This window comes from Ursus arctos, unplaced genomic scaffold (assembly GCF_023065955.2).
Source record: "Ursus arctos isolate Adak ecotype North America unplaced genomic scaffold, UrsArc2.0 scaffold_31, whole genome shotgun sequence".
Classification (NCBI taxonomy): domain Eukaryota; kingdom Metazoa; phylum Chordata; class Mammalia; order Carnivora; family Ursidae; genus Ursus; species Ursus arctos.
This window is the reverse complement of record NW_026622997.1, coordinates 33,291,060-33,319,000: the sequence shown is the minus strand read 5'-3', so window position 1 is coordinate 33,319,000 and position 27,941 is coordinate 33,291,060. Positions and strand designations below refer to the sequence as shown.

The window sequence follows — 27,941 nt, the reverse complement described above, 5'->3', positions numbered from 1 at the left end:
AAAGGGGAGGGATGGAGTGTTTCATAGGGCAGTCAGGGAAGGTGTCCCAGGAGGGTGATATTTGAGCAAAGGCTTAAAGGAGGTGAGGAAGTTAGACATTCAGATATTTGAGGGATTGGGATTCCAGGCCAAGGAAAAACCAAGAGCAAGTCCCAGAGATGGGAGAGTGCTATCATGTCTGAGGAAGAGTAAAGGGGTATGTGTGCCTGGAGAAGAAGAGGGTTAAAGGAGCAGCTGAGTGATCAGATGGTAGGGAGACTTAGAAGTCGTTGTAAGGATGGTTTTGGGGGAAAAGTCGTTGTAAGCTTTTTCCTCCCGGTGTTATGGGAAGGTAATGGAGGATTTTGACCAGAGAATGAAATAATTTCACTTACATTTTAGCAGGACCATTTGTCCTGGCACGTGGAAAATAGATTGTAAGAGCAGTCTGTTTCAAGGGAGACCAGGGAAGAAATTATGGTAGCTTGGGCCGGGGTAGTAGCAGGTAGAAAAGTTGAGAGATAGTTGGATTCTAGATGCATTTTGAAGGTCAGAGCTGACAGAGTTAGTGGACGGGTGGGATATGGAGTGTAATGGAGAGAGGGAGAGAGAGAGAGAGAGCGCGCGCGCACGCAGGGTCAGGATGCCCTAAGGGCTTTGGGCTGAATGTTTAGAAGGATGGAGTTGTCCTGTACCAGGATGCAGAAGACCAGGAAGTACGGGTTTGGGGTGGGAAGAGGTCCGCATATGCCAAGTTCGAAATGGACTTTAGAAAAAGCCTACACAACTTCCTAATAAATGAAAGGACCTCCTCAGAATCAGGACATCGAAGTTACAGAAGTTACATCTCAGGGTGTGTTCCTGATTAGCTCCAGGGCCATGAGTAAATTGCTTTATCTCCCTGGGCCTCAACTTCCTTCTCTGGATTTGACTGAACTCTTTAAACTCTCTGATTCTGCTTTGTCCTCCCATGGTTTTCAGAAGCTAGCTGATCATAATGACTTTTCGAATTACTATGTAACTACATTACATAAACTAAAATATTTTGGGATGATGATATTTGGTCTTTAAGTACCATTGTATGATTTACCGAAACGTCTGCCATCTCTTGGGTTTATGTGGTGGTCGATGTAATTCCTATTACTTAGGGAGTTGGGAATGGCAGATGGATTCACTCAGGCATCGCCAGCCTGGTCAAAGAAGCAAAGCAGCCTTATCACCATCATCCTCAAAAGCACTGCTGAGTCTGTGCTCAGACGTCACAGTAGGTAGTGCTATTAAGAGTGTTTGAGCGGCCAGGTCCCCTGTGTTATGTCAGCGTTCATATCTAAGCCGTGGTGCACCTACAGATTTTGAGGAGTGTTCTGGGCAAACTGGTAAATACTGCTAAGATATAATCTTGCTTACTAAATGACCTGGTCATCAGAAGGGGGAATGAAGCACGAGAGACTATGGACTCTGAGAAACAAACTGAGGGCTTCAGAGGGGAGGGGGGTGGGGGAATGGGATAGACCGGTGATGGGTAGTAAGGAGGGCACGTATTCATGGTGCACTGGGTATTATACGCAAGTAATGAATCATCGAGCCTTACATCAGAAACCGGGGATGTACTGTATGGTGACTAACATAATATAATAAAAAAATATTATTATAATTAAAAAAAAATAAATTAAAACGAAAAAAAACCACACACAAAAAGAACCTAAATGACCTGGTCACCAGAGTGTCTGACAGTCTCTTTTGTATAGTTCCATTATTTGCTTCTTCAAAAGGGAGATTGATAAGCTCTAAGGATCTTTGGAAGTTAATGTTGATTAAAGACCGCGAATTTCATTCCATTTTGTATTTCCTACCCAGCTCCAGACATCCTTCTGAACTCCTTGGTCGTGAAAATAGTCCCACATTGCATGTAGTCTCTACTTTAACAGAACATGCGTCTGACTCACTTGTGAGTCACAACCGAGACACAGGGACCAGAAGTTCCCAAGCCACTCTGAAACCTGCTTAAGATGCCTTCAGCGTGTTTGTTTTAAAGTTTTTGCTTTAACGCCACACCACCCCTATTTTTTTGTTTTGAAAAATTTTAAATATGCAGAAAAGGTGGAAGAATAATGCAGTAACCTCCCCTAGGCCCTTGGTGGGAGATTCACTGATTGTTAACATTTTGCCCTATATGCTTATGCTTCTCCCTCTTTCCCCCTCTTCCCCCTTTCCTCCTTTCCCTGCCCATGTGTCTCCCTCTCCCTCTTACTTCCTTCATGATGTTTTAATGAGGGCCATTCCTGCCAGTAAGTGACTTACCACACTATAAAAGTTACCTTGGATTTCCCACTGTGCCCGTGATCCCTTACTAAGCTCAGTCACAGTGCCATTGTGAGACAAGCAGCGTCGCCACCCTTCCACCGCCCCATGGCCCTGGCCTTGCCAATCTGATAAAGACATCTCTTTGCAGGACAGGCCCATCTTGATTTACATTTTGACTTGATTTGTGATCAACCCAATGGGGCAAAACTACCCGGAGAGTTAAGTGCCAGTACCAGGATGCAGCACCTATTGATGGAAAATCAACCTCGGTTCACAATTTTAAAACCAAGTTCGATAATCATACATTTCACAGCTGCGTTCTGTCCTGACAGGGCAGACATCAGAAGTTCGCTGGCTTGTTTACACCCTGTTCTTGGGTTTCCATTTCACGCACTTATCTGGATTCGAATTTGATGCTAGTTGCAGACACTGTCCCTCTTGAGGGCTAAAGAACACACAGTTTATTATTTGGTTCAAAGCTGCTGCAGTTTTTCAGAGGGATTTATTGTGCAGATCTTGTCAAAGCAATACTGTTTACCCACCATTTGTATACAGGGGTACAACAGGGCAGTGTGGTTGGGACTACAGGGCAAACATTGTGTCAGGTTAGGTAAGCCCAGTGATGTAAATATGGGGTAATTTACAAAGCTTTCAGGAAAAAAAAAAAAATTAATCCAATTGTATTTGAAGCTCAGCCTTTAAGTAACTACCACTTTCATATTTGCAGATTTCAAAAGATTTTTGATCAGGGTGCAAACCAAGAGACCATTTTTGAAAACATTGCCAAACCTGTTGCTGAGAGGTAGGATTTCCTATATTTTGTTTGGTGGGTTGGTGGTTTTTCATCTTGTCCTCAATTTTCAGAGAGTTGTGGTAATGTGCTCCGGCATGTCAATTATGTACTCATTGCTGCAGGGCATGCAATGATGCTGGTGTTAATAGCTTCTATTCATTTAGCTGTTTGTTTTACAGTTAGATTCTGTGCCTTAAAACAAACCAGTGAGATAGAATAGCCCTTATCACTCCCATGTTAAAGGCTGTGTAACTCTCTGAGGATAGGCGAGATTCCGTGGTGCTGCCCAGGATTGCACGGCTAGTGGGGATGGCATCCTGGGTGGGGTACGTCACCGTACTGTTAAGTCCAGGGCTCTTTCCTCCATACAGCATTTCCAGCATCTGGTTAGAGGGATGAAGCCTGAGGTATGGGTGACACCTGGGAGGGCTACTAATGGCCGACCCAGCTCTACCTCACTGTAATAACTACTTTTCAAAGCTCGGCCCTTAGCATCTCGGTCCCTGTGTTTCTACGTATTCAGATAGCTCCAGGCTACCGACTGTTAGAACCAAACTTACACAGGAATACCAAATAAATCAGAATGCCATTTTATTAGTATATGTTGGCAAAAGTGTCCTTGGGACTAGACACTCAAGCCCTTTTGATGAACACACTCTCCTCTTACAGGAAATCTGTATGAGAAGTTGCCACTGTTTAAGGTTTCTTTCTCATCCTGCTATCCGTTGGATGATTCTAATGACCTCATTATCTCCAAATACTCTATCTTTATGATTAAAATGAAAAATGTTCAGGTAGTCCCCAACTTAGGATGGTTCAACTTAGGATTTTTCGACTTTAGGATGGTGTGAAAGTGATAGGCATCCAGTAAAAATCCTATTTTGGATTTTGAGTTTTGATCTTTTCCTGGGCTAGCGACTTGCAGCGGAGTATTCTCTTGTGATGCTGGGCAGAGGCAGTGAGCACAGCTTCCAGCCAGCCACATGACCACAAGGGTCAGCAACCGATGCACATACACCCATTCTGTCCCGTTTTTCACCTTCAGTACCGTATTCAGTAAATTACATGAGGTATTCAATCCTTTATTATAAAACAGGCTTTGTGGTGGCTGATTTTACCCATCTGTAGGCTGCTGTGAGGTTCAGAGCACACTGAAGGTGGGCTAGGCTAAGCTGTGATGTTCGCTAAGTTAGGTGTATTAAATGCATTTTCAACTCATGGTGGGCTTCTTGGACAGAACTGTATTATAAGTGGAGGAAGATCTGTATCTGTTAAAGAAACCCGTTTTTCAATTCCACTAATCAGTATCCCTTTTCCAAGACATTGCTGGAAACTAATAGTCACATTTTATCTCTAAAACTCTGTTTTCTGAATCCTACTCAAACTAAACCTTTCTCTTTAAATATAGTTTTCCTTGGGTGAAATGCAATCGAGTAGGCTTCGGCTGTTTTATTTATAGTCACAATCCAATAACCTCTTTGGATTAAATTCAAGTCTCCTTGACTGCATGTCACACATCTCTAAAATTTTCTTCCTTTTAGTAGTCTCTCGGGTTATGTCATTTTTCAGTTAGTGACCTCATGTGTTTTATTTTGAAACTTACTAAAATCATTCAGGGAGGGATCCTTAGTTTCTGTTTCATGGATGTCTGGTTTTTCCTCCCATTTCTAACGAGCTCTTCCATCTTGAGCCCACTTCCCTCTCCAGCTCTTACTGGGTCCTTGGCCTGTAATTGTCTTCCTTCAGAAATCTGCATGGTGCCCGCTTAGCCTTGAGGTCTTGCTCATATGTTACCTTCTCAGTAAGGCCTTCCTTTATTAACTGCACTTGAAATTGCACCCCCTTTCACCCTTCCCTGATTTATTCTAGTTTTTTTTTTTTTTTTTTTTTATCACTTATCACCATCCGACACACTGTATAGTTTGGTTGTTTATTAGTGTTTTGGTCTGTCTTCCACTAGAACAAAAGCTCCACAAAGGCTGGGATTTGTTTGTTCACTGACCTGACAATGACACCCAACCTGATGATGACAAGATTTCAAGAATGACAGGCATTTTTATCCAGGCTGCTCAGGTGTTCTTATGGATCCTATCTTTTGTCAGTAGGAAACATTTCTCTTTGTTGTTGTTGTTTTTTTAGGAGATGGAGAGAGAGTGGAGGGGGGTGGGGGCAGTGATGGGAGGGGCCGGAGGAGCAGAGGGAGAGGAAGATTGAAAATCTTAAGCAGGCTCCGTACCCAGCACAAGCCTGATGTGGGGCTCAATCTCTTGACCCTGAGATTATGACCTGACCTGAAATCAAGAGTTGGAAGTTTACCTGACTGAGTCATCTAGGTGCCCTCTTTGTCCTTTTAGACTTTTTTCCTTATATCCCATTTTTCCTGAAACTATTTTTGCTTTTTTTTTTTTTTCTGTTTGCCCTTATCTGGTGTATCTTTCTCCATCTCTTAATTCAACCTCCCTGTAACATTTTGTTTTTAAGTATGGCCTAAATAAAATATAGCTGGCTTTCTCCTTTTCAGCCACACTCAGCGTCCCTGATCTTTAATTGGGTGTTGTGACCTGATATATTTATTATGATTATCATAATGATAATGATGTTTATAGCTATTCTTCCTATCTTAATTTATTTTTTCCTTTCACCATATTTTGTTTTTTTCCTTTGTTGCTGTTTGTTGATTTGACTGTACTTGTTGCTGCTGTTGCTGCTTTCCATTTTCTCCCTCACGTTGTACTTCAGCAGCCCCAGTGTAGTTTAAGTTCAGTATTTAAACTCATTTGTATTTTTTTCTCACTGTCTGAAGTTTCTACCTCTATCTGTTTCTCACTTTGCACACTTTTACTTTGCCTTTTCTACCCCTGTCATTTCCAGTCTTGAGACCAACTGATAACTGCATTCTGGATTGTTGTTAATCATTTTTATTTTATTTAAAAAAAATTTTTTTTTTAAAGATTTTATTTATGTATTTGACAGAGATAGAGACAGCCAGCGAGAGAAGGAACACAAGCAGGGGGAGTGGGAGAGGAAGAAGCAGGCTCCTAGCGGAGGAGCCTGATGTGGGGCTCGATCCCATAACGCTGGGATCACGCCCTGAGCCGAAGGCAGACGCTTAACCGCTGTGCCACCCAGGCGCCCCAATCATTTTTATTAATAGCATTTATTTAAATTTATCTCTGAGTTAATATTTATTACTTCGCTCATCACTGTTCCTTATACTCTTGTCTACTTGGATTCCTTTTGAATTTTGCTGGTCATCATCCTTTAATAAATTTTTTAGAGAGCTCAAGACTGGGGAACTTCTGGAAGCTTTTCATCCTCCTTCACAGTTAAGTGGAATTCACTCGGTATCTCTCATAACTGAAAATACGGCACTATTGCCCCTTCACTTGCAGTGTTGCTGAAAAGATGTCATTGTCAACCTGGATCTTATTTCTTCGTAAGAAATGCCTTTTTTTCCTTTCTGGAAGCTTTTAGGATTTTTTGATTTTATTTTTTGTTTCATATCAGTGAATCTATTGATAGTGTAGGTATGGCTGTTTTCTCATGCATTCATGTATTCTTGTCTCATTCAGCCACTTCAGGCTGAAAACTCTTACATTCAAGCTCAAGGGTCAGGTCATCACGTTGATAATATCTTTAATAATGAACAAAATCATTTCCTTCCCTCCAGCTGTTTATTTTCTCTTTTTTTGGAACTCGTATTTCCAGAACTATCACTTCTCGCCTTCAGATATTATAACTGTCCATTCCTAGTTCCCATCTCTGTGTCTTTTGGTTCTAAGTTCTGAAAGAATTTGTTAGCTCAGTCTTCCAGTGTTGATAATTTGCTTTTCAGCTGCGTTCATTCTCTACCACCTGCCACTTAAATTTTTAATTTTAGCAATTTTATCTTTTCACTTCTAGGAGATGGGGAAAAAAGTCTGTTCTTGTTTATTGAACTGTTCTTCTTATTATCTTTATAAAAAACTAGTCCAAAATCAATGAGCAAAACTAATACGATAAAAGGTGGTTTCTGCATGTTACTAAACAACATAGGATATATTTCAGAAAAAGTTCAAAAGAGGCAGTGTTGATGTCCTCCCTTTTCACTCTGAAGACAATTATTATCTTCTTTTGAATTGGCTTTTTTTTTTTCTGTTTGCTTTTTTTTTTTTTTTTTTAATGTTTAAGCTTTACTGTTGCTGTCCTGGTACAGATTTTCCTCAGATATTTAGTGATTTTAAGAAATGCCTGGTATTCCCTGTGAAGATTAGTCTTCAGGAATACATGCCCAGTGGAAACCCAGCCACTCTACACAGGTCCTTTCAAGCTGTTCTGTTGGGTTAACACATTGTAGCTTAATTCTGGTTGCTGTATACAATTAAAGTGAAATAAAAAATCAGTTATATTTCTTTTAAAAATTATGTAAATCAGGAGTCTTGCTAATTTAGACTCATCTTTTCCTACCTAATTCAAAGAGTGGTAAGACGCATGTATACAGAGCTGCATGACCAGTGGTGAGAATTTATAAAGCTTTACATTTGTGTCATTGGAGATTAAGTAAAAGAATCTTTGTGGTTAGTTGTTTATTATGGCGTGCATCTCCACCAGGAAGTACTTCATCATTCTGCCTCTTTTGAACTTTTTCTGAAATATATCCTATGTTGTTTGTAACATGCAGAAACAACCTTTTATCGTATTAGTTTTGCTCATTGATTTTGGACTAGTTTTTTATAAAGATAAAATTTAGTAGGTACGCAGATGTGTGTAGTGCATGGTATTACATCATATGGAAGAGCTTGTAGGGCTTTCTTTTTAGTTTATTTTTGAAGTATAGTTGTCATACACTGTTATATTCGTTTCAGGTATAAGGAATTTGTGGTTTTATATGACATTTCACCCAGTGTTCTGCTTCTCAAGCTGGAGTGCCTCTATCTTGGGAGTATGTAGTGGTCTATCAGGGGATGCCTGAAACCACAAGCCAAACGTGGCACTTCATTTTGGTGTGTGAATTTTACTTAAAAATTTAAGGAGAGAATGTTGAAGCCTAGACTTTTCTGAGGTCCTATCCATGCTTGTAAATCTGCAGAATCCCAGTTTTTCAGCCAATCTTAGGTTTTATCTAAAAGCTTGAGGTGCAGGAAATTTATTTTTACGTGCAGTGAGTGCTTTTGGAAAAATTTAGAAATTCAGTGTTTTAGAGGAACATGGTTTGACCAAAATGAGGAGGGTGCACACCATCAGGGGGACTGGTTGTGCCAAAGACAGAGGTCCCCACAGCTGGCACTGGACAGCTAATGCATCTGCAGTGCAACAAGGCCAGCCAGGTGACCACGTTATTTGTCACCCTGTGAACCAGTTCTTTTTTTTTTTAATATTTTATTTCAGAGAGAAAGAGAGCTTGCACACGCAAACATGAGCAGGGGGGTGGTGGTGCAGAGAGAGAAGCAGACTCCCTGCTGAGCAGGGACGCCCCCCAATGCTGGGCTCGATCCCAGGACCCTGAGATCATGAGCTGAGCCGAGGGCAGATACTTCACCGACTGAGCCACCCAGGTACCCCTGAACCAATTCTTTTTAACCTCTGATTTTACCAGTGTTGAACAATACCAAGTGCAGCCTTTCAGTTTATGCTGAGAAGAGGATGAAGGGAAAAAGCCAGCTCCCAGGGCTCCCCGTGTAGACGTGGAGAAGGATGTATTGGAATACTTGTGCTGTGCTGCAGGTGGGCAGTAGGACAGGGCTTGGTAGAGGAGATTTTCTTACGGGAGGGGTTGTCCCACTCTTCCAGTGGGACAGGGCCAAGGCCCCACAGCACGCTTAGCTGTGGCTCTAGGAAACAGGCTCTGCTGATGATGCTATTGGTTGCATGGCTTGTCCAGTCCTGCTGCATAAGCAGAGACAAGGAGACCAGAATGGGGTAGAAGAGAAGCCACAACAAGAGCACTTAAAAAAGTAAACTCAAATCTCACTGGCTGGTTGTTCACCTCTGCGTACTTAATGCTTCTACCTTGTCTGGCTTAAGCAGTGTGGTGCTGGAATAATCTGATTCTACTCTCAGCCCTGTGATTAACTTATGAGACTCTGGGTCTGACCTGCCACTTCTGAACCAGTTTTCCCCTCAGAGAAAGGGAGATGCCAACAAGACCAACTTAACCAGATTGTTTTGAGGATGAAAAGAAAGAGTATGTTCAAATGGACCTTGTGAACTTCAATGCCTTCTTCATTCTAAGGGTTGAAAAAAATTAGTCATATGTATTCTTTTTCCACTTTAAAAATATGTCCACTAGCTTATGGCTTCAGACCAAGATGAAGTAGACACACTTCTCTCTATTCCTCTCACTAAGTACAAGTAAAAACTCTGGGCCTTATATATAAAAGAAACATAAGAAGATTCTGAAAGATGGGGAGAAGAAGGTAGACTGGCCAGGGGACCTCAGGACCTGAGGAATGACATGGGTTTGGGGTGTTTTTGTTTTTTTTGCCTTATGTGTTCTAGATTGGATGCTGGGAAAACTGGCAACCCAGAAACACCAATAGTCTCAGACAAAAGTGGCAAGAAAAGTCTGTTCTCTAAGCCAGAGGACCGGGAAAGGGGCAACCCAGTAAGACAGAATCTTCTAGATACCAGTTGCCTTACTCCATCCAGATGCCATGGAAGAATCCTCAACCCTACCTCAACAGCAAAGGCCTGGCTATCACAAGCCACCACATCCCCCACTGCCAGGGTGATAGTGGGAAGAATTTCATCCCCACTTGGAGATAATAGCTTCTGCCTCTCCCTTCCCCCAAGTTGTCATTGGAAGTCACATGGGATCCCGAGTTCATCCACCATCCAGCAGAAACAAGGCCTCCCTCACCCTGCTGTGGTATCAGTGGGCAGCAGCAAGGTGCCCCTCCCTCTCCTACCCAGGGCGGTGTTAGATGAGGCCTAGAAGGGAGCCTGAAATCTCACCCCCATCCACAGGAATGAGCCCCCCCAGCACATGTCAAGACATACGTGGGGGGGGGGTGGACCTTTACCCCCACCTGGCAGTAGTGAGATGGCACCTCGCTTCTCCCACTGGCATGGTGTCAGAGGAGGCATGCTAACACAAGATTGAAGTATGATCTAGAATCTTAAAAATAATACCTAAGCTATCCAGGGTACAATTGAAAATCATGCATCAAATACGAAATATCAAGAATCAGGAAAACATCAACTCGCATAAGAAAAAATAATCAACAGGTGCCAGTACATAGATACCATAGGTCTGGAATAATCTAAGGATTTTAAGCAGCCATCATAGAAATGCTTCCACGAGCAATTAGGAACATGCTTGAAACAAATGAAAAGATTTAAAGTCTCAGCAAAAAAAATAGAAGATAGAAAGAAGAACCAAATGGGAATTTAGAACTGAAAAGTACAGTGACTGAAATAAAAAAAAATAAAAAAAAAAAACTAACAGATGGCTCAACAGCAGAAGGGAGAGCTTGGTTGGAGGGGCAGAGGGAGAGGGAGAAACGGACTCCCAGCTAAGCAAGGAGCCTGATACAGGGCTCAATCCCAGGACCTGAGCTGAAGGCAGACGCTTAACCAGCTGAGCCACCCAGGCGCCGCAAGAGTTCTGTATCTTAATTGCAGCGATGGTTCTTTGAACTTACACGTGTGATAAAATGACACACATATTATACAGATGTCAGTCTCCTGGTTTTGACAACATACTCTAGTTTTGCAAGAAATAACCATTGGGGAAACTAGGTGAAGGATACACAGAGCCACTCTGTCCTCTCTTTGCAACTTCCTGAAAATTTATAACTATTTCAAAATAAAACATTAATAGTTCTGGATCTGAAAACTTTAGTGTCATTTGTTCTGTGATGTTCTTCTATTCAGTAGATCTGGTAATCTAAATCATTAGAGCTTCTCCCCCATGGGACTCAGTAAAGCTAATTCCATTAGATATTCACCACAACATGCTTGCCAGTAAACATTTTATTTTCTCAAAGTTGGCTTTTAAGTAGAAAACATTGGTCACCACCAAATTAAACAAAAACCCACTGGCTCCCACAGATCTGTTCAACTTCTGGCCACAGTTTTACTTCACCAGATGGATTGTTTATAAACATGTACCTGTGCTTGGCTCCACTTCCTGCTCTGCTGAATTTCCTGATAACATGACATTTCTAGCTTTTGTGATTTCACTATCATTCTTAAATGGAAATTTTCAAATATAGCACTTTAAAAATTTTATCTTCAACTGAAAACATGGCTTTGTGCTTAAAAACTGGAACACATATCAGCTTTTAAAACCCACTGAAGTTATATAAGATGATGACCTAAAGATGCTTAATAAGGGTCAGATTGCCATGCCCCCCACAGCTAGTGAACTTGGAGAGAGCACGGCAGTCCACCTAATAAGCATAGATTGTATTAAGAATGCACATTTAAAATAATGAAATTTACTATTGTAGGTAAACAAATGAGTCTAAATCTGGATGTCTGTTCTTAGGAATGGCCATTCAAGAAATTGCATGCTACCATTATTTTTACAATGACAACTAAGTTAAAGCTATTTGTGATTCACTGGATCAAATACCTCTAAAAATGGTCTGAGAGTTACGTGAAGCAGTTTGACTGTGGGGACTGTGAGTTCTCTGACGGAACAGATACCTGTGATGAAAATTGCTGGGTCAGTGGTAAAAGAAAGGGCATGGCTTAAATTAAGACGACAATAAAAGAGACTGACCAGTGGGTCAGAGGTGCTTTCTCTCGAGGCGATGTGACTCCTTAGCCAGAACATACTGGTCTTAGGCTGGCACGCCCCCCGACTAAAACAGATCTGGAGGCCAGGATTGTGAAGGTAGTGTATTTGGGGGCTGAGCCCAGGAAGCGCCAGCTGGGGAGTAGGGAAGTGAGACAGTGAAGGAAAGGAAGCCACTAGGAGGTATGTTAAAAGAGTAGGTTACCACTTTGGGCAACCGGCACTCAATCCCATTGGTGTTCTCTGGGGGATTGTGAAGGGCATGCCTCAGATTTGTTCCACCCAAGAGGCAAAGAAGCTCCTCTGTGTTCAACCACGCCTGGCCATTATTGGCTGGGGCTGCTTCTGGGGTGTTAACACCTTGACACTTCTAGCCTCACTTGTACGTGAACTGAACAAGCATGATGTGTGGGAAGAAAGCAATGGGCTCTTGCAGTGAGAAGCCATTTGTGTGAATGGGAACAGGGAGTCTTGAGTAGATAAGGGTGGGAGCACTGCTAACCTCTGCTACAGGACACCTGCATTTCTGCTGATTGTCGCCAGAAAACGTCTGGGCTTCTCTCCTCAGCAATGACCCTGAGAGGAAAGCAGATCAAAACAAAATCCAGAAGGAAAACACAACCCGATGCGATTTGTAACTACATTTTATGTAAGATTGGGTTCTTAAAACATTGTGGTACCGGAATGAAGAGAAATTATCTGCTTGTTTTCTTCCCAATTTTCTGAAGTTCACATACTCAGTACCATTTTGCCCATTAATCCTTGAGGATAGTAGAACAGTTTCCTTGTCCATAAGTGATGAAGAACATTCTTTTTTATATGTGCTGTTCCTCAAACACAGCAAGTGTGTTCCCAGCTCAGGGCCTTTGCACTTGCTATCCCCTCTGCCTGGAACTCTCTCTTGCTTCTGACTTATAGCTCCTTGTCCTGCAGGTCTCTGCTCTTGCGTCTTCTCAGTGAGGCCTTCCCTGACCACCCCGCGTAAGGTAACAGCTCCCACCCCACACTTATCCTTACCGTGCTTGATTTTTCTTTATAGCACATGTCACCAACCAACATACGCTACACAGTGTTTACTTGTTCAATTTATTTATTGCCTGCCTCTGCCCACTCAAATGTCAGCTTTGTGGAATCATGGACTCTGTCTGCATTCACTGCTGTAACCTCAGCTCCTAGGACAGCGTCAGGTATTTATTGGATATTCAGCAAATAATGGTTGGGTGAGAGGACCAGTGTGTGGAGGATTATCCTTTTTGGGCCTGTAGCTTTCCCTTTCTTGCTGAAGGCATAGTGATGGGCTCTTTTTCCTATAAAAGAAATTTTTACCTTCGGTTCCTTCCTGAGGTATTTTTTTGGACAGAGGCCTTTCCAGTGAATGTAAACATGACAGATAGCTGCTTTTTTGTCTAGTCTTGTGGTTTTCAGAGCCGTCACCTCAGAACTTGTGCGGCGTGCGGATTCTCCAGCCTCACCCAGACCTGCTGAATGAGAGCAGTGTCTTCTAACAAGGTGTCTACCCGCTTCCGATACACGAAACTAAAACCAAAGTTGGAGATTGTGTGATGTAGGCAGACAGCTTTACAGAGGGTACTCCTGGTGTTTGTCTTGAGTGGTATCTTTCCCAGAGATCTGAGATGTACTCTGAGCAACTTTACAGTTCTGAAAATTTGCTGTGTGTTTATAATTGCCATGCCACTTCTTTCTAAAATGAGTGGAAACACCTCATCCGAATGCTGGGGAAGGCTTCCTGGATGTGAGCCCCCTGTGCAGGGCCCCTGTGCAGAAGGGCACCTGTCCTGGTTTAATACGCTGTTGTTAGTTTATAGGACAATTAAAAAGTAACAGAGAAATCAGAAACTATTTGGCTAAGGTAATTAATCAGTTATGATTAGTCTTCAGGAATTTAAACACTTTCTCTAAAGAAATAAGTAAGGGAGACTGTGTAACACGTGAAGAACATGGACTTTGGAGCCATAAAAATATGGTTCAGCTCCCACCTTTAATACTTGATAGCTCTGTGGCTTTGAGCAAGTTACTCCATGTCTTAGTTTTTTATTTGTAGGTGGGGAAAATGGCACTATTATAGCTATTTCATTTGCCCTGAGGATCAGGTGAACTGGACATGAGAAACACATGCCCCAGGACACAGTGTGTGCTCAGGAAGTGTTAACTATCACCCATTTTTGGCTCCTCACCAGTGTTTTTCTAGACTAAGATTTTTCATTCTGATTCAGAATTTTACCAAGTTATGAATGCTTTTCTTTATGGATTTCCCTCCCCTACACCCTGACTCTTGTTAGATTTGGCTTCTCCTGAGGCACAAATCTGCAATTTTATCAGAAATCTTTACTTCAGGACATGAGGATGGAGTCCCAGATGATCCCAGAGATATTTCCACTTCTTATTATTCACCTTCTTATTCTCCAAAAGGATGATATACAAAGAAAGCAAATGGAATGCAAAGCCTTCTGGAAAATCCTTCCTATACAAATGTGTAGTGATTGATTACAACTGGGAAGGTTTTTACTATAGTTATTCAAATTTACAATTGACTAGCAAAAAGCACAACCATAGTTAAAATATGTTGTTTAAATTGTTGGGGTAAATACAGCAGTAAATTTACCCAGTGCGTGATCTAAGTGTCCTCTTTTGAAAGTTGTTTTACTTGGAGCAGATCTCTAAGCAGAGCTTCTGTCATTCTCAGTGAATATGGCCATTCCTATGCCTGGCCAGGTGTTTTTGGTCAGATTTTTAATGCACTTCTGGCTAAATAGCACGAACGGACTTCCTTATTGTTATTTGATAACAGTGAGAATACATCTGATTTTATGCGGAGCTTTGCCAACCTTATAGCACTTGCACACGTATCATCTCACTTAGTTTTTACAACAACCCCATGGGTAGTCAGGTATTAATTGTTCCCCTGTTAGATGAGAAAACTGGGGCTCTGAGCATTTAATTGACTTCTGTGGGGTCACACAGTAGTTAGGTTGTGGAGCTGAGACTAGAATAGGTCTTTCTTTTATAGTCCTTTGATCCCCACATGGCTCCGTCACACAGCTGTGTTTACGTATGTCATTGCATTTCACTGAGATTACCCTTGCTAGGTTCGCCAGGGAGGTTTGTGCCACTGGATCAGTGGGCGGCTTTCAGTCCTCATCCTGGTTGACTTTCAGGAGCATTCAGCGGTGTTAACTCTTCCCTCCCGGCCATGATAAACAGGCACAACTGAGGTGCTGGCCTTGTCTTGGTCAGTGTTGAGGGTGCGGGGGGCGGGCAGGTGTGGGAAGTGAAACACAGCTTCTCTTTTACTTCCCACCTCCTGGATTTGTTCTTCCTGTGCTCTAGAATCCATGATCTCTGCGGTCCTGTAACCAGTGTGCCCTTTTCCCATGCTCTGTCAAATGTTCATGTCCTCCAGATGTTTCTTCCTTTTTCCATAAAATGTCTTCATTCAGTGTGGCTATTCTCTGAGAAAAACAGATTGGATAAATTAACCATTATTCATCACTAATTAGGCTAACATTTATTGAGCACTAGCTATGTATCAGGCACCGCAAGGAAGTCAAACTTTCTTGGAGGAATTTTTGTTGTACGAAAAGATCCTTGTTTACCAAAATCAGGCCAGGACTGATAGCGTTTCAGGCGTGATGAAACACTGAAATGAGAGATGTTAAGCTGTGTGTCAGAAGACATTTTGAGCAAGCATCGAGTTAGGTCATTGCCAGGCCTGTCATCCTCACAGATCCTGATAAGGGGAAAACTGTCCCACCCATAGTTTCCAGTGGGGGTGGTTGTGACACTGTGACATGGTCCCTGGCAGCCATGGCCACTGGGACCAGAACAAGGAATCTGAGTCCAGGGCAGCAATGCAAAGGCTGCCCCTGACTTAGGAGGTGGATCTAGGCCTGGAAGTGTTACCCAGGTAGAAATGGGCTGGGACCTGTTGAGTGTCACTCTTGGCGGAATGAACTGGGCAGGTGTGGACCAAGCAGACCGCTGGGGCAGGAGCAGGAGCAGGAGCTGGAGCTGGAAGAGTGCGCGTAGAGAATGAGAGTCTGGAGGCTCACCGTGAACTACACGGTGGTGACAGTTAGGAACTGTCATAGCCTCTGCTAGTTCATAACCGGTACACAGGGGGAAGGTCCTAAGTGTGTGAGAGGCCCAGGGGAAATTCTACATGTCCTCACGCACTTGCAGTTATCTTGCTTCCCTTGGTTTTTGTTCATTCTGACCAAATGCATCTCATTAAATCAAGGTCACATTTTATAAGTAGAATTGATCTACTTCGTTTGTACCTAACGTTGGCCTTGATAAAGATTTAAAAATACTTTCTCCCCAGTTTTGTTGACAAAATTAGAAGTGTATATATTTAGATTGTTCAACATAGTGTTTTAAAAAAATTACTTTTTGAGTATACTGAATGTTCAAAAGCAACCTGATGGTTATATAAATCATGTTTAGTGCTTGAATCTGAGCAGTTGGGAGTTCACTTCTCTAGTGTGAAATACAAAAACTATATTCTTCACTAGTAACTGCACGTGAAACATATCATGTCATTTCTGTGTTCAAAACCCTTCAGTGGCTCCCTGTTTCATTCCGAGAAAAAGCCCGGCTCTTTGTGATAGCCTAGAACCAGCTCCAGCTTCAGGGACCTTGGCTTTGCAGCCACTCAGGGCCCTACACTGAAGAGGGCCCCATGCTTGGTTTAGTCCTCTGCTGTTGCCATCTTGAAATTCCTAATAAGTTTACATTTGGATTTGCATTTTGTAAGTGAAGTCCAGTGGGACAGAGGAGCATCTTCCTGAAGAACAGAGATTCCCTGGAGCAGCAGACTGGACATGTGCTTGTGGTCCAGCTAGCAGTTGGCACGCACATGGGCTTGGGCACGGCAGGCAGCGCCCACCCAGTAGCACTGGGCCAGCTCCACACCTCAGAGCAGTCCAGGGTGCCGCGGGACCCTGAGGGGATGGGCACGCTGGGACATGGACCTAGATGGGGAGTGTGACCACCATAGCATCAGCAGAAGGGCATTGCAGCCACGCAAGACAATGGGGGCTTAGGACTCGAAAGATGGTGAACATCAAAAAAAAAAAAAAAAAAAAAAGATGGCATGGGCTTCCTAAGGAGGCAACACCAGGACAGCCACGGGAGGCTGGCTGCCCTGTGTGTCCCCAGAGCTGGTCCTGACGGTGTGTGATATTTAACTCCCCAGCCTGGGCACCGCAACAGAACAGCTGGTGCTCAGGGTGCAAACTTGATCAGTAAATAGTGACAAAATAAAAGTGGACATGTGAGCATTGCAATAAAGCATATCAGAGAGTTAGAATTCCTCAAAGAGGTTAGGATTTGCTGTTTTGAAAACGTTGCAGGTAAAACATGTGTCCTCAGGCTTAGAAACAGAAATTAAACTTAAGATCATTTAACAGGACACTAGTTGTATATGAAGCTTCAGATGAACCAATTAATGGAGGAGATAATTTTAAAATTAAATTTTTCCTTATAGATATAGCGATAAAACACATAAATAGGGGTCTTGGATTTGCACAAATTATGAAGCCACTTCCACTTTCTTGTTCCACCTCCACGAATGACAGGAGGTGTGAGAGCAAAGATTAGGATGCATTGGGTATATTTGCATTTAAAATTACATTCAAACTTACATGAAACTGATTTGTATGGAGAGTTCAGTCTTTTTAGGGAAATTATTTTGTAAGATTCGTCAGCTTAGATGTACTGAAATTTATATTTTGAAGTAATTTATAAGAACTTTATTTCAGTATTGTCATAGCCCATAAAATATTCGTAATAGCTCCAGTCACAGTTGGATCAGCAGAAAGATCTTTCTGAAAAGTAAAAATTATCACAGATTATTCGTATATTACATCCCCATGACTTACGTATTTTATAACTGGAAGTTTGTACCTTTTGACCACCTCTGCCCACCATGGTGACTATAGTAACAATACTGTATTGTATATTTAGAAGTTGCTAAGAGAATAGATCTAAAAAGTTCTCATCACAAGAAAAACAATTTTTGAAAAAAACAAAACTACTTATGATCTTGCATTTGCTGACAGCTTTCAGTTATATCAATTGAAAATGATGTGAAAGATATAAATTTTGATGCTCTAATAAATGAATATGTAGTAAAAGCAAGCCAGGAAAATTATATGATCAATCAAGACATTTTAATAAAGTATTATTATATAAATCGTTATATAGATAATATATGTAAATATTAATAAAGTTATATATATATAATTGTAATGCCAATTTATTTGCCATATTTATCATTACTCAGTGTAATACCATTATGCCTTGAATTATAAGTAATCCCTATGTTATAAATACTAAAATATGTTTAAGGAAAAAATCTTTATATTTTAATACCTCCGACAGCACTTTTTCTTATTTTGAATGAAGGGGCTCTGCATTTTCATCGTGCACTGGGCAATTAGCCCTACCAAAATAATGCAATTAGCCCTACCAAAAAGGTCCTCCAAGATCTGCTTCCCCTTTGTAAACAAAGGCATTACTTTAAAGCTTTTTATTTTTCTCTTATATTCTCCCCTTTGCTTACTCACTATGCTTCAGGTTTTTACACTCAGCCTCAGGTAGGACTTTTGCCTTGGCTCTTTTTTTTCTGCTTGGAATGTTCTTCCCCCAGGTACCCACATAGCTCACATTGTGACCCCTTTAAAGTTTTTGCTCAAATGTCACCTTCTTAATGAGGCCCACCCTGATGACCCTAGTTAAAACTGCATCCCATCCCTCTCCGTGACTACCATGGACCCTTGTCTCTTTACTCTGCATTTTTCTTTTTTTCTACAGAACTTATCACCTTCTGACATACATGATTGCCTATGTGTTATGTCTGTTGTACATTATCTGTCTGCTCTGCTAGAATATCAGAATTAGAGTGTAGAATTTCTGTTCGCTGCACCAGTAATGCTAGAAACCCTGTGAATATTTGTGGAATTAATGAAGTCTGAAACTGGTAGATAAACGTGCAGTCGCTATGCAAGCCAAAATTAAAAACTGCAGTGTGTTTTCCTTTGTTGCACAATAGGCAAATTAGATTCTTGATTTCTCAAATTGTTTACAGCTAATGCTTTTGTATTTCCATCTATTTTAATTAATGAAAACTCCCATTATAGGACCATATACTCAACTCATGCTATTTAAATTGTACTGTTCATATAATTGTAGCCGTAAAAGGCTTTCAGAACACTAAAAACTTTGTTATAAAAGCTTAAACAGTTGAAATAGAAAGAAAACCCCAGTGGCTGAATTCTTTATTTGCTTGTTAAGAATATTTATCTCCTATGAGACCCTGTTTAGCCTCAGTCTAAATGATAATAGAAGTACAGTATGTTTTCACTTAGGAGTGTCTGTATTTTCATTCTTAAGTTAGGTAATAGGCAGTTGTGTCAGGAATTATACTTATTCAGAAATAAAATATTCTTCATCCACAGCTCTACAGAAATTCATTTACTAGCTTGTGTTCATTCTCGAGCACTAGGATCTTTGAAAATCAATATTCCTTTTACTTCTGATTTAATTTTGGTTTATCGTGAGAACCCCATTTTTTTTCTCACTGAGACAAAATCAGGATTGTTATTAAACTGGGAAGCATCCTTTTTTTCCTTTAAATAACAAGCTTGTGCTGCATGCTACTTTTAAAAAATGAAATTGCTTCTTTAATGGGAGAAATTGTTACTGAAAGTTGCTGTGCTATCTGTATGTTTCTGGGAAAGGGAGCGTTTATATCAGGACAATAAAATTCGAATTTTCAAGGAAGCCATCAGAATACTGAAACACTTAAGTAACATATCAAAACTACTTTCTAAATGTTGATATGACATAGAAACTTGATTAGCTTCTTTAAATATAATTAGAAATATGAAAATCATGGTGGTAGTTTCATATCTGTCTTAGATGAAGGCATGGCTCCAACGATTTCTCAATTTCCATGTGATAATCATAATATGATAAGAGTAATATGAACTGAAATTTTATGGTACTAAGAAGATCCTCAGATGGATACCACAAAGTTGTTGATTCTATAGTCTCCCGATCTGTTTTTATCTTTAATATCATTGAACCATAGAAAAATCATCAGTGTAATCTTACTCTCCAGAACTTTCTCAGGGACAAGACGTAGAAATCTACCTCAAATCCTAGAGAAAGGAATTTACTGGCTTATGTTACTAGGAAGTTGAGAAATGTGTTGATTCCAGACTCCGTTTCCTCCATGTGGCCAGCAGCTCCAAATTTTCAGGCTCGTAGAACCCCGACCCTGAAAACAGGACATTTCCCTTTCTTACTAGCTCCAGTAGAATGATCACGTGAGGTTGTAGATTTGCATGGCCATCCCCAAACAAATTGCTATCACTAGAGAATGGGGTACTGTCTTACCTAGATCTCCCCAACCTGATTGATAGCTCTACCCAATACCACCTGGAGGTGGGAAGAGGTTCTGCCAAAGGACAGGATATTGGTGATGCCAGAAGAAAGGGGCATAAGAAGACAAGCTGGACAGATCAGTCACTGCCTTGAATATATGGGCAAGGTAAACAAAATCAAATAAATGTGAAGATACCTATGAGATATTTAAGGCTTAAGGACATTCAAGGGAAACTATAGAAAATGAAGACCAAGAGCAGGGCTTGTTCACATTTTGGCTGTGTCCTGTGGCATTGAACGATTAGCTCATTTGTCTAATAAGGGGATGCTCACAGATGTCTGTGTGTTTGGGACCGATTGTAGTTATACTAGATAAAGAAGAACTAACATGCATATTAGATTTCTACTAGGTGTTAGGCTATAAACACTTTGCAGTATTTTATGCACATAGGCATACATTCTAGTTGAATCAATGAATGTCAGTAACAGAAAAACTTAATAGTATTTTAAAGATATGGGCGTTTATTATTTCACATTAAAGAACCCTGGATGTAAGCAGTCCAAGGCTGTATTGGAAGCTCCATGACTACCAGGGACCCAGGCATCATCTCTCGTGTCCCACCATCCTTATTTTATACCACCTCATGGCACAAGATGGCTGTTTGAACTCCAGTGCAAAGATGTTCCTTGTAGGTAGCAGGCAGAAGAGAGGGGATGAAGGTTACCACTGCTCCTTTTTAAAGAGAATTATTGGCAGTCCCACACAACATTTCCACTTGGATCTCATTAGCCTTAACTTGGTCATATGGCCATAATGCACAGCAAGTGAGGAGGGAAATGTAATTCCTACAGTTGGCCATGTGCCCAGCTAAAATCTGGGGTTTGGCTACTAAGGAAGAAGGGGGGCGGATGACCATTGGGAGGCAACCAAGAATCTCTGCCTCATACTTTATCTCCTAAGATGTACATCAAACATTGGTTATGGAGCTGGAAGACCATGTGATCCAACTTAGGACAAGTCCTACTATCTCTGGATTCGTGCTACTTTGGTACCCTTAAGAGCTCCCTTCCTCTCTTACATAAGGCCTCAGACACGCTGTAACGAGGCTTCTCATGGATCTTCACAGAGTTGTGGTGTGTACTGACTTTCCAGGGGCTTCTGTGCATGTGGACTCAGGCAGTGTGGCTCTGCGCTAAGACCACACGTGACCACTGCTTTCTCAGATGCCATCTGTTACTACCACCATTCTTCCCTAAATGAACTGGTGGGTGAGAGTTTATGATAGTCCCCTTGCTGCTGAGAGGCTGCCTCATTTCTGTCTTAACCAGCTGGTGCATTGTTCTGTCACTTTCAAAAGTGACGCTTCTCTATATATTAAGCACAGCACACTCTCCTCTTATGAAAAGAAATTATTGAGTATAACTCTTCTGTTTCACCTCACATATTGCAAATCCTTTAAGGAGCAGTAAGAGTACAGTAGGGTTGTATATTAAGTAGCCTTGAGTAAATTTATTAAAGCGTGGATATGGTAAAAATATTTCCCCTTAGAGGTTACTTGACAAAATAATGAACAGAGGATTAAGGAATATCTCAGTGATACAACCATCATTCTTCTTTGTTGACATATAAAAACACATAACATTTTATTTGAACTGTAAACATGTTCAAATGTGATTAAGGCTGCACTGTGATGAGTCGTATATCACAATTTTATATTGAAAAAGTTGTGTGTCAATTTACCTGACGTTTTCAACCTCTTGAGATTAAAAGTACAGATGAGAAAATGAGTGTGTAACTTCCTCTGTAAAATTCTTGTAGGGCAAAATTCTGAGTGACCTATTCCAGTGACCTTACACTAAACCAAAGTGCAGCGTTGTCTCCTTATGGCCATGATGTTATGGAAGGAATGGCAGCAATTACTTTGGGGGAAATTAGGTAGTTTCAAAAATAATTGAGCATTAGAAAGACTCATTTTCCTTAGTTTTAGGTTTGAGTTTCTCTTAACTAACTTTACCACAATAGGCCTTTGTCTCGTTCAGTCAGCCTCTCTTTTTTTTTATAATAATATTTTTTTATTATGTTAGTCACCATACCGTACAACCCCAGTTTTTGATGTAAAGTTCCATGGTTCATCACTTTTGGAAGCTTGTCTCCCAATTCACATCCAGCTAGGGTTGCCAGGTTTAGCAAATGAAAACACAGGATGCCCCATTAAACTTAAATTTCAGATAAGCAACAAATAAGGTTTTAGTATAGATATGTCTCAAATGTTGCATGGGTCATACTTATACTAAAAAATTAATTCGTTTATCTGAAATTCAAATCTAGCGGGACGTCCTCTCTTTGAACTGGAAACCCTTCCAGCCCTTATTGCTGTGATATTGTTGTGTATTTTCTTCATTGAAGTTCACATCTCCATCAGTGGCCTGACCTATGCTGATAGCCTTCTGTCCCTGCATTGTCTTCTGCCTGCGGCCACTTCCACCCAGATGGCATTCTCTTCTCCCTTCGTTGGTTTATCAGCTTAATGCAGTCACTCACCTATCCGCCCTTCCTCCCGATCCCTTTCCCAAATGGCATGGCAGTGTCTATGCTTGACCCCTCCAGGTTATTTGAGTCACCTTTACCCTCGTCCTCCATATTTAGTCAATTAGTCCTGTCCATTCTTCCTTCACAGTCCGTTTTTCCCTCCCTTCCTCCTTGTCTTTCCCTTTGCTTCTCTCTCTCTCTTTTTTCCTATCGTCCCGTCTGTCCATTCCCTACACTGCCCACAGTTTAGGTCCTTGCCTGCAGTGGTCCCTGTCCACCTGCTTTTCCAGCTGGCCTCCCGCTCTAGGCTCTCCCTACCACCAGTCATTCTGAATTGGGGTTCACATTCTAAACTATCGCACCAATTTTATTCCTTCCCAGCTAAAAACCTTCAGTGACTTGCTGTGGTCCACAGAATGAAGCTTACGCCACTATTTGAGGCCTCACATGTAAGACTTTCCAGAATTGACTTCTGCCGATTTCTCTAGTCTTGGGTGCATCAGTACCTTAGATCCGTGTTTACCCCCTGTTTATTTATTTGTTTATTTTTTAAAGATTTTATTTATTTATTTGACAGAGACAGCCAGCGAGAGAGGGAACACAAGCAGGGGGAGTGGGAGAGGAAGAAGCAGGCTCCTAGCAAAGGAGCCTGATGTGGGGCTCGATCCCAGAACGCCTGGAACACGCCCTGAGCCGAAGGCAGACGCTTAACGACTTCGCCACCCAGGCGCTCCTTACCCCCTGTTTAGATTCGCTTTGTCTTTCACTATAATAGAATATTGAAAACCCCCTTAGAGATGTTTCAAATTGTGTAATCATTTGGCATAGAGATTATTTTTTAAATTTTTAAAGAAGATTTTATTTATTAATTTGTCAGAGAGCATAAGCAGGGGGAGCGGCAGGCAGAGGGAGAAGCAGACCCCCCACTGAGCAGGGAGCCCGATGAGGGACTCAGGACTTGATCCCAGTACCCTGGGATCATGACCTGAGCCAAAGGCAGCCACTTAACCAACTGAGCCACCCAGGCATCCCTGGCATATAGATTAAAAGGAAGTAGTATCTTAGTTTTTGTATTACCGTATTAGTAAACGTTACCTTATAAAGTTTATTCCTAATAAAAATTTAATACTATCCTAATTGTGTAAATACAAAGAAATGTTTTGACTTTTCCTCACTTACCAAATGACACATCCTTTCTTGTGGCTTGAATTAATTAGATTGATTAACATTTAAAATGTCACTTTGCATTGTTTGGCTTTGTGACCAAAGGCATATGGAAATGTGTATTATTTAAACTATGTGACAGCAGCATTTCATGACCTGGTATTTAATTCTTCACATTTCGTGCTTAAAAATAAACTTTTTCATAATTTCAAAAATGTTATACCTTGTTTGCAGTAAATTTCTCAGTGATAATATAAGTAGGTGTCAGGTTGCTATTTCTAAGCATTTTCTACAGAGCATATATTTCAGAATTAGATAGTCTTTATTCATGATAAATAAAAAGCCCAACTATATAGTCATCTGCTTTCTCCTTAAGATTTTGCTCTGTTGTAGGAGCCCCAGGCTCTGGAGAATATGTCTCAGACATGGGTTTGGCTTGGTTGTAAGATACTGTCACAACTTCTTGTGAGGCAATCTGAGAAAGCCTACAACTAGTTCCCGTGATATTTCTTTTCTCATTCTTTCTCCTGAGTCATAATAAGTTGAGTAAATAATGAGTTTCTGGTCCCTGGTCTATATCAGCATTTCAGTACATAGAAGTGCTTGAGCTCGATGTCTTCTTTTGCCTCTCCAGATCTCCTGTCTTCCTTTTTCTGCCTGGTCTCACTCCATTGTTGGGCCTGTGGGGGCTCATCAACCTGCTTCCTGCCCTCCAGCCTCTGCATCATTTTAGCCAATGGAAAGACCCAGGAGGTGATCAGAGAGGAAGGGACAGTGAGGTCAAACATTTTTTCTCCCTACTTTCCTCTCTGCAAGCTCTCCTTGATTGGGTTTTCTGTTCAGACGAAGATCAATTACCTCTCAAGGCAGCCTACTCTCTATAACTCTCCTTCTGGATTCCAGAATCTTTCTTTCCCCTTGTATTGAAGGCCTAGAGGTGATATCAGATCCACCACTCCCAGGCCTGGATTTTAGCACGCTTCCCTGTGTCCCACAGTTTTGTAAACAGGCCCTCGGTGAATGGAGTGTACCATCGATTTCCTGTTGGGATCCTCACTGAGACAGTGCCTTACATGGTATAACTAATTTAATCCCTTCACCTCTACTATGAAGTAAGCACAAATAGTATCCTTATTCTGGAGGAAGGGAGAGTGAAGCACAGAAACACTAAATGACCTGCGAAGATCGCAGGGCTGCTATGTGACAGAGCCAGGGTTAAAGCCTGGCTCCAGGCTACAGATCTTAACCACCACCCTATACCCACGCATGATAATATGAACAACAGTGATTTCATCATTGTTTTCAGAATATTCACAATACCAATATATATTAACGTTACTCATATTGATGACATGTATGGATTGATCAAATTATTGCCAGTGCTCTCTCCCCACCTTTCATCTGAATATTTCAAAAAGAGAGTGATTTTTGTTGTTGTTGTTATGCAGGAAAGATTGAAGGAATGATATTCTTTGATGTTAAGAAATAAGAAGTTCAAATTTTACTTATTATCTTCAGCCCTATTTGGAAAAAAATTCCTTGCCCACAACTAAGTATTCTTTTTAAAATATGAACTCATCAGAGGCTCAAATTTAGCTTCTTTCTCTTCTTAAGAGCCTAACATTAGGACTTAGTATTCATTTCTCACAATGACCTAGTTTTTTACATAATTTTGGTCCTGTCAGTTCGTTCCCAGAGCTGACGTAGCCATCATTCTGTTGACTGCTTTGTGTTGGGGATGTTTCTTCTTCTGCCCTGCCCCCCACAGTCCCCACACATTATTCATTGTTCATTGTCCTCCATCTTCTTCTGTGGTGGAACCTGTCACATTTTCCGTCCCATTGGCCTTGTGTTGTGGTGCCGCTATTGAATGCAGCTGCGCTATGTTGATTCTGGACTCTGGGTACCCTCGGTTGCTACACTATGCCGCTCCTGGACTAACTTATTTGGCAGTTACCATTTTTTCCAACACAGCAGCTTCCTAAAGTATAGCTTCATTTCTTCATGCTAAAATAGTGAGAATAAAGACACAGCTCTGTTGCGGTCCCTTCGGGATCCTTGGATCATTAAAACATCACAGGATGATCGCCTATAATTACACTGGTCGCAGGCATATGCAGACTTGAAAATGCAGTCGGTGTTTAGCAGCTCAAAGAAGAAAAACATACATTTGTGATTCAGGTGTTCTTGTTAAAAATAGTGCATTTGAATGAGTGGCTGTTTATAGTCTGGGTTTTGGGTGGTTATTCCGTAGCGAAGGTCCTGTTCTTGACAAATTTGCTTCCCAGTCATTTTTTCTAACGTGGGCGGTTGGGTCATGGGAGAAGGCCAGAGTTTCTTGGCAGTTATCTCTTCTTGTTGCCTGGAACCCCATTATTACCATGGGCTTCAACTGCCAAACTTGGGAATTTGATCAGAAATTCAAATCTGTGAGCACAAGCAATCATTTATATTCGCTCAAACTGCTTACCTTGGTGTTGTATTTGAGATTTATTCTGAAACAAACTGTAGCTTTAAGGCTGTAAGAGAAAGCTGCTTATTGCAAAGTTTCCATTTCACCATGTGATTGGTGTAGATAGCATCTTTCTGGTCAAATGTTTTGGCATGAAGAAGGTATCTTTTTTTTTCAAATTTTTTATTTAAATTCAATTTAGTTAACATATAGTGTATTATTAGTTTCTGGGGTAGAATTTAGTGATTCATCAGTTGCATATAACACCCAGTGCTCATTACATCAAGTGCTCTCCTTAATGCCCATCACCCCAGTACCCCATCTCCCCACCCACCTCCCGTCCAGCAGCCCTCAGTTTGTTCCCTATAGTCAAGAGTCTCTCATGGTATTTCTTTAGTGAATTTTCAAAGATTTGCTCAAATAGGGAAATTCTGGGGCAAATTTCCAGACCAATGTGGTGGTATCTTTTCTTAAAAAAAAAAAAAAATTACCATTTCATGTACATTTGAGATCTAGACAGATCTATTAAGCTAAACACCTTACCAAATATGATTTACTCCATTGTCCTGGCAAAGACTTAAGAGTAAAGTGTCATGCTGAGCTATTTTGTTTATTTTCATCAAAAGGCTCTTTCATCTGCCATCCAAATAAGGGATATTTAAATTCAGCGATGTTTTAAAATCCAACCCTCATTCTAAAATAACAAAATTTCAAAAAACTAGTCATTAAAATCAAAACAAAAATGAATTTATGCTGCAGGGTTTTGCATTGTATTCATTATAAATGTTGATATCTGTGAGTTTAATTAGCAACAGAGGAAGAGTAAGTACAGAGATTGCCCAAATGGAGAAGAAAAGGAGTAGAAGTTCTTGTAGGGATGTGGAAAGTGGAGGGAGCTGTAGCCATTCAGCCAGTATAACTGCCGTCAGTTTTACCCATTTACGACTCCTGAGCCCCATGTGGGGTTGGATCCATGGCCAAGACTCCACTTACCCTTCCACCTCTTTCTCTGCCATATACTCAGCAAAACCCCTTGTTTTGTTAAACCTGATCGTCCACCGACGCCATGCCTGTACTTAGGCCTCTGATATTGCTACAGAAAAACATCGCGTTGGTTGGATTCACCATAAACTCATGCCCACACACCTCAGGTAGGCACTCAGGGTACGTGAGAGTCCTAACACACTTTCCTGGTGTGCTTGCTTTCTCACTCTCGGAGATGACTCTTTCCCAATTTAATGCTTCTTAAGCTCCCAATAGTCCTCGCCCTTCTCCTTGCCCTCAGCTGCTTCATACTTCACTGAGTAAATAGACCCCGTGAGACAAGCTCTATCTATCTTCCCGCCGCCAAGTCTACCAGCCCGCATCTATACCTAACGCTATGGGTTCCTTCCTGTTATGGTTGTCAGAACTCCCCTCTCCCTGCAGTCCTCCATTTGTATTCTGAGACCTTCGTCTCTTGCCTTCTCGAGCATATTGCACTTGTAGTTTTCTTCTTTGTGCAGCATTGTGATGTTTCACATCTATGGGATCATTCTCATCAGTATTTTCTAGTATCTCCTATCTTAAAAAGTGCCCTCACTTACCC

General features: G+C 41.3%; 1 protein-coding gene across 4 annotated transcripts in view; it reads left to right on the top strand.

Annotated features, from left to right (window-relative positions):
• KIF6 (kinesin family member 6) overlaps positions 1 to 27,941 on the top strand; it is a 423,767-nt gene that overhangs the window by 6,458 nt on the left and 389,368 nt on the right. For 2 of the 4 annotated variants that reach the window (XM_026482835.4, XM_057304795.1), the window contains exon 3: positions 3,011 to 3,085. The exons of the other annotated variants lie outside the window; for them this stretch is intronic. In XM_026482835.4, the coding sequence (XP_026338620.2) occupies positions 3,011 to 3,085 (75 nt within the window). The remainder of the gene's footprint in view (positions 1 to 3,010; positions 3,086 to 27,941) is intronic. 4 annotated transcript variants of the gene reach the window in all.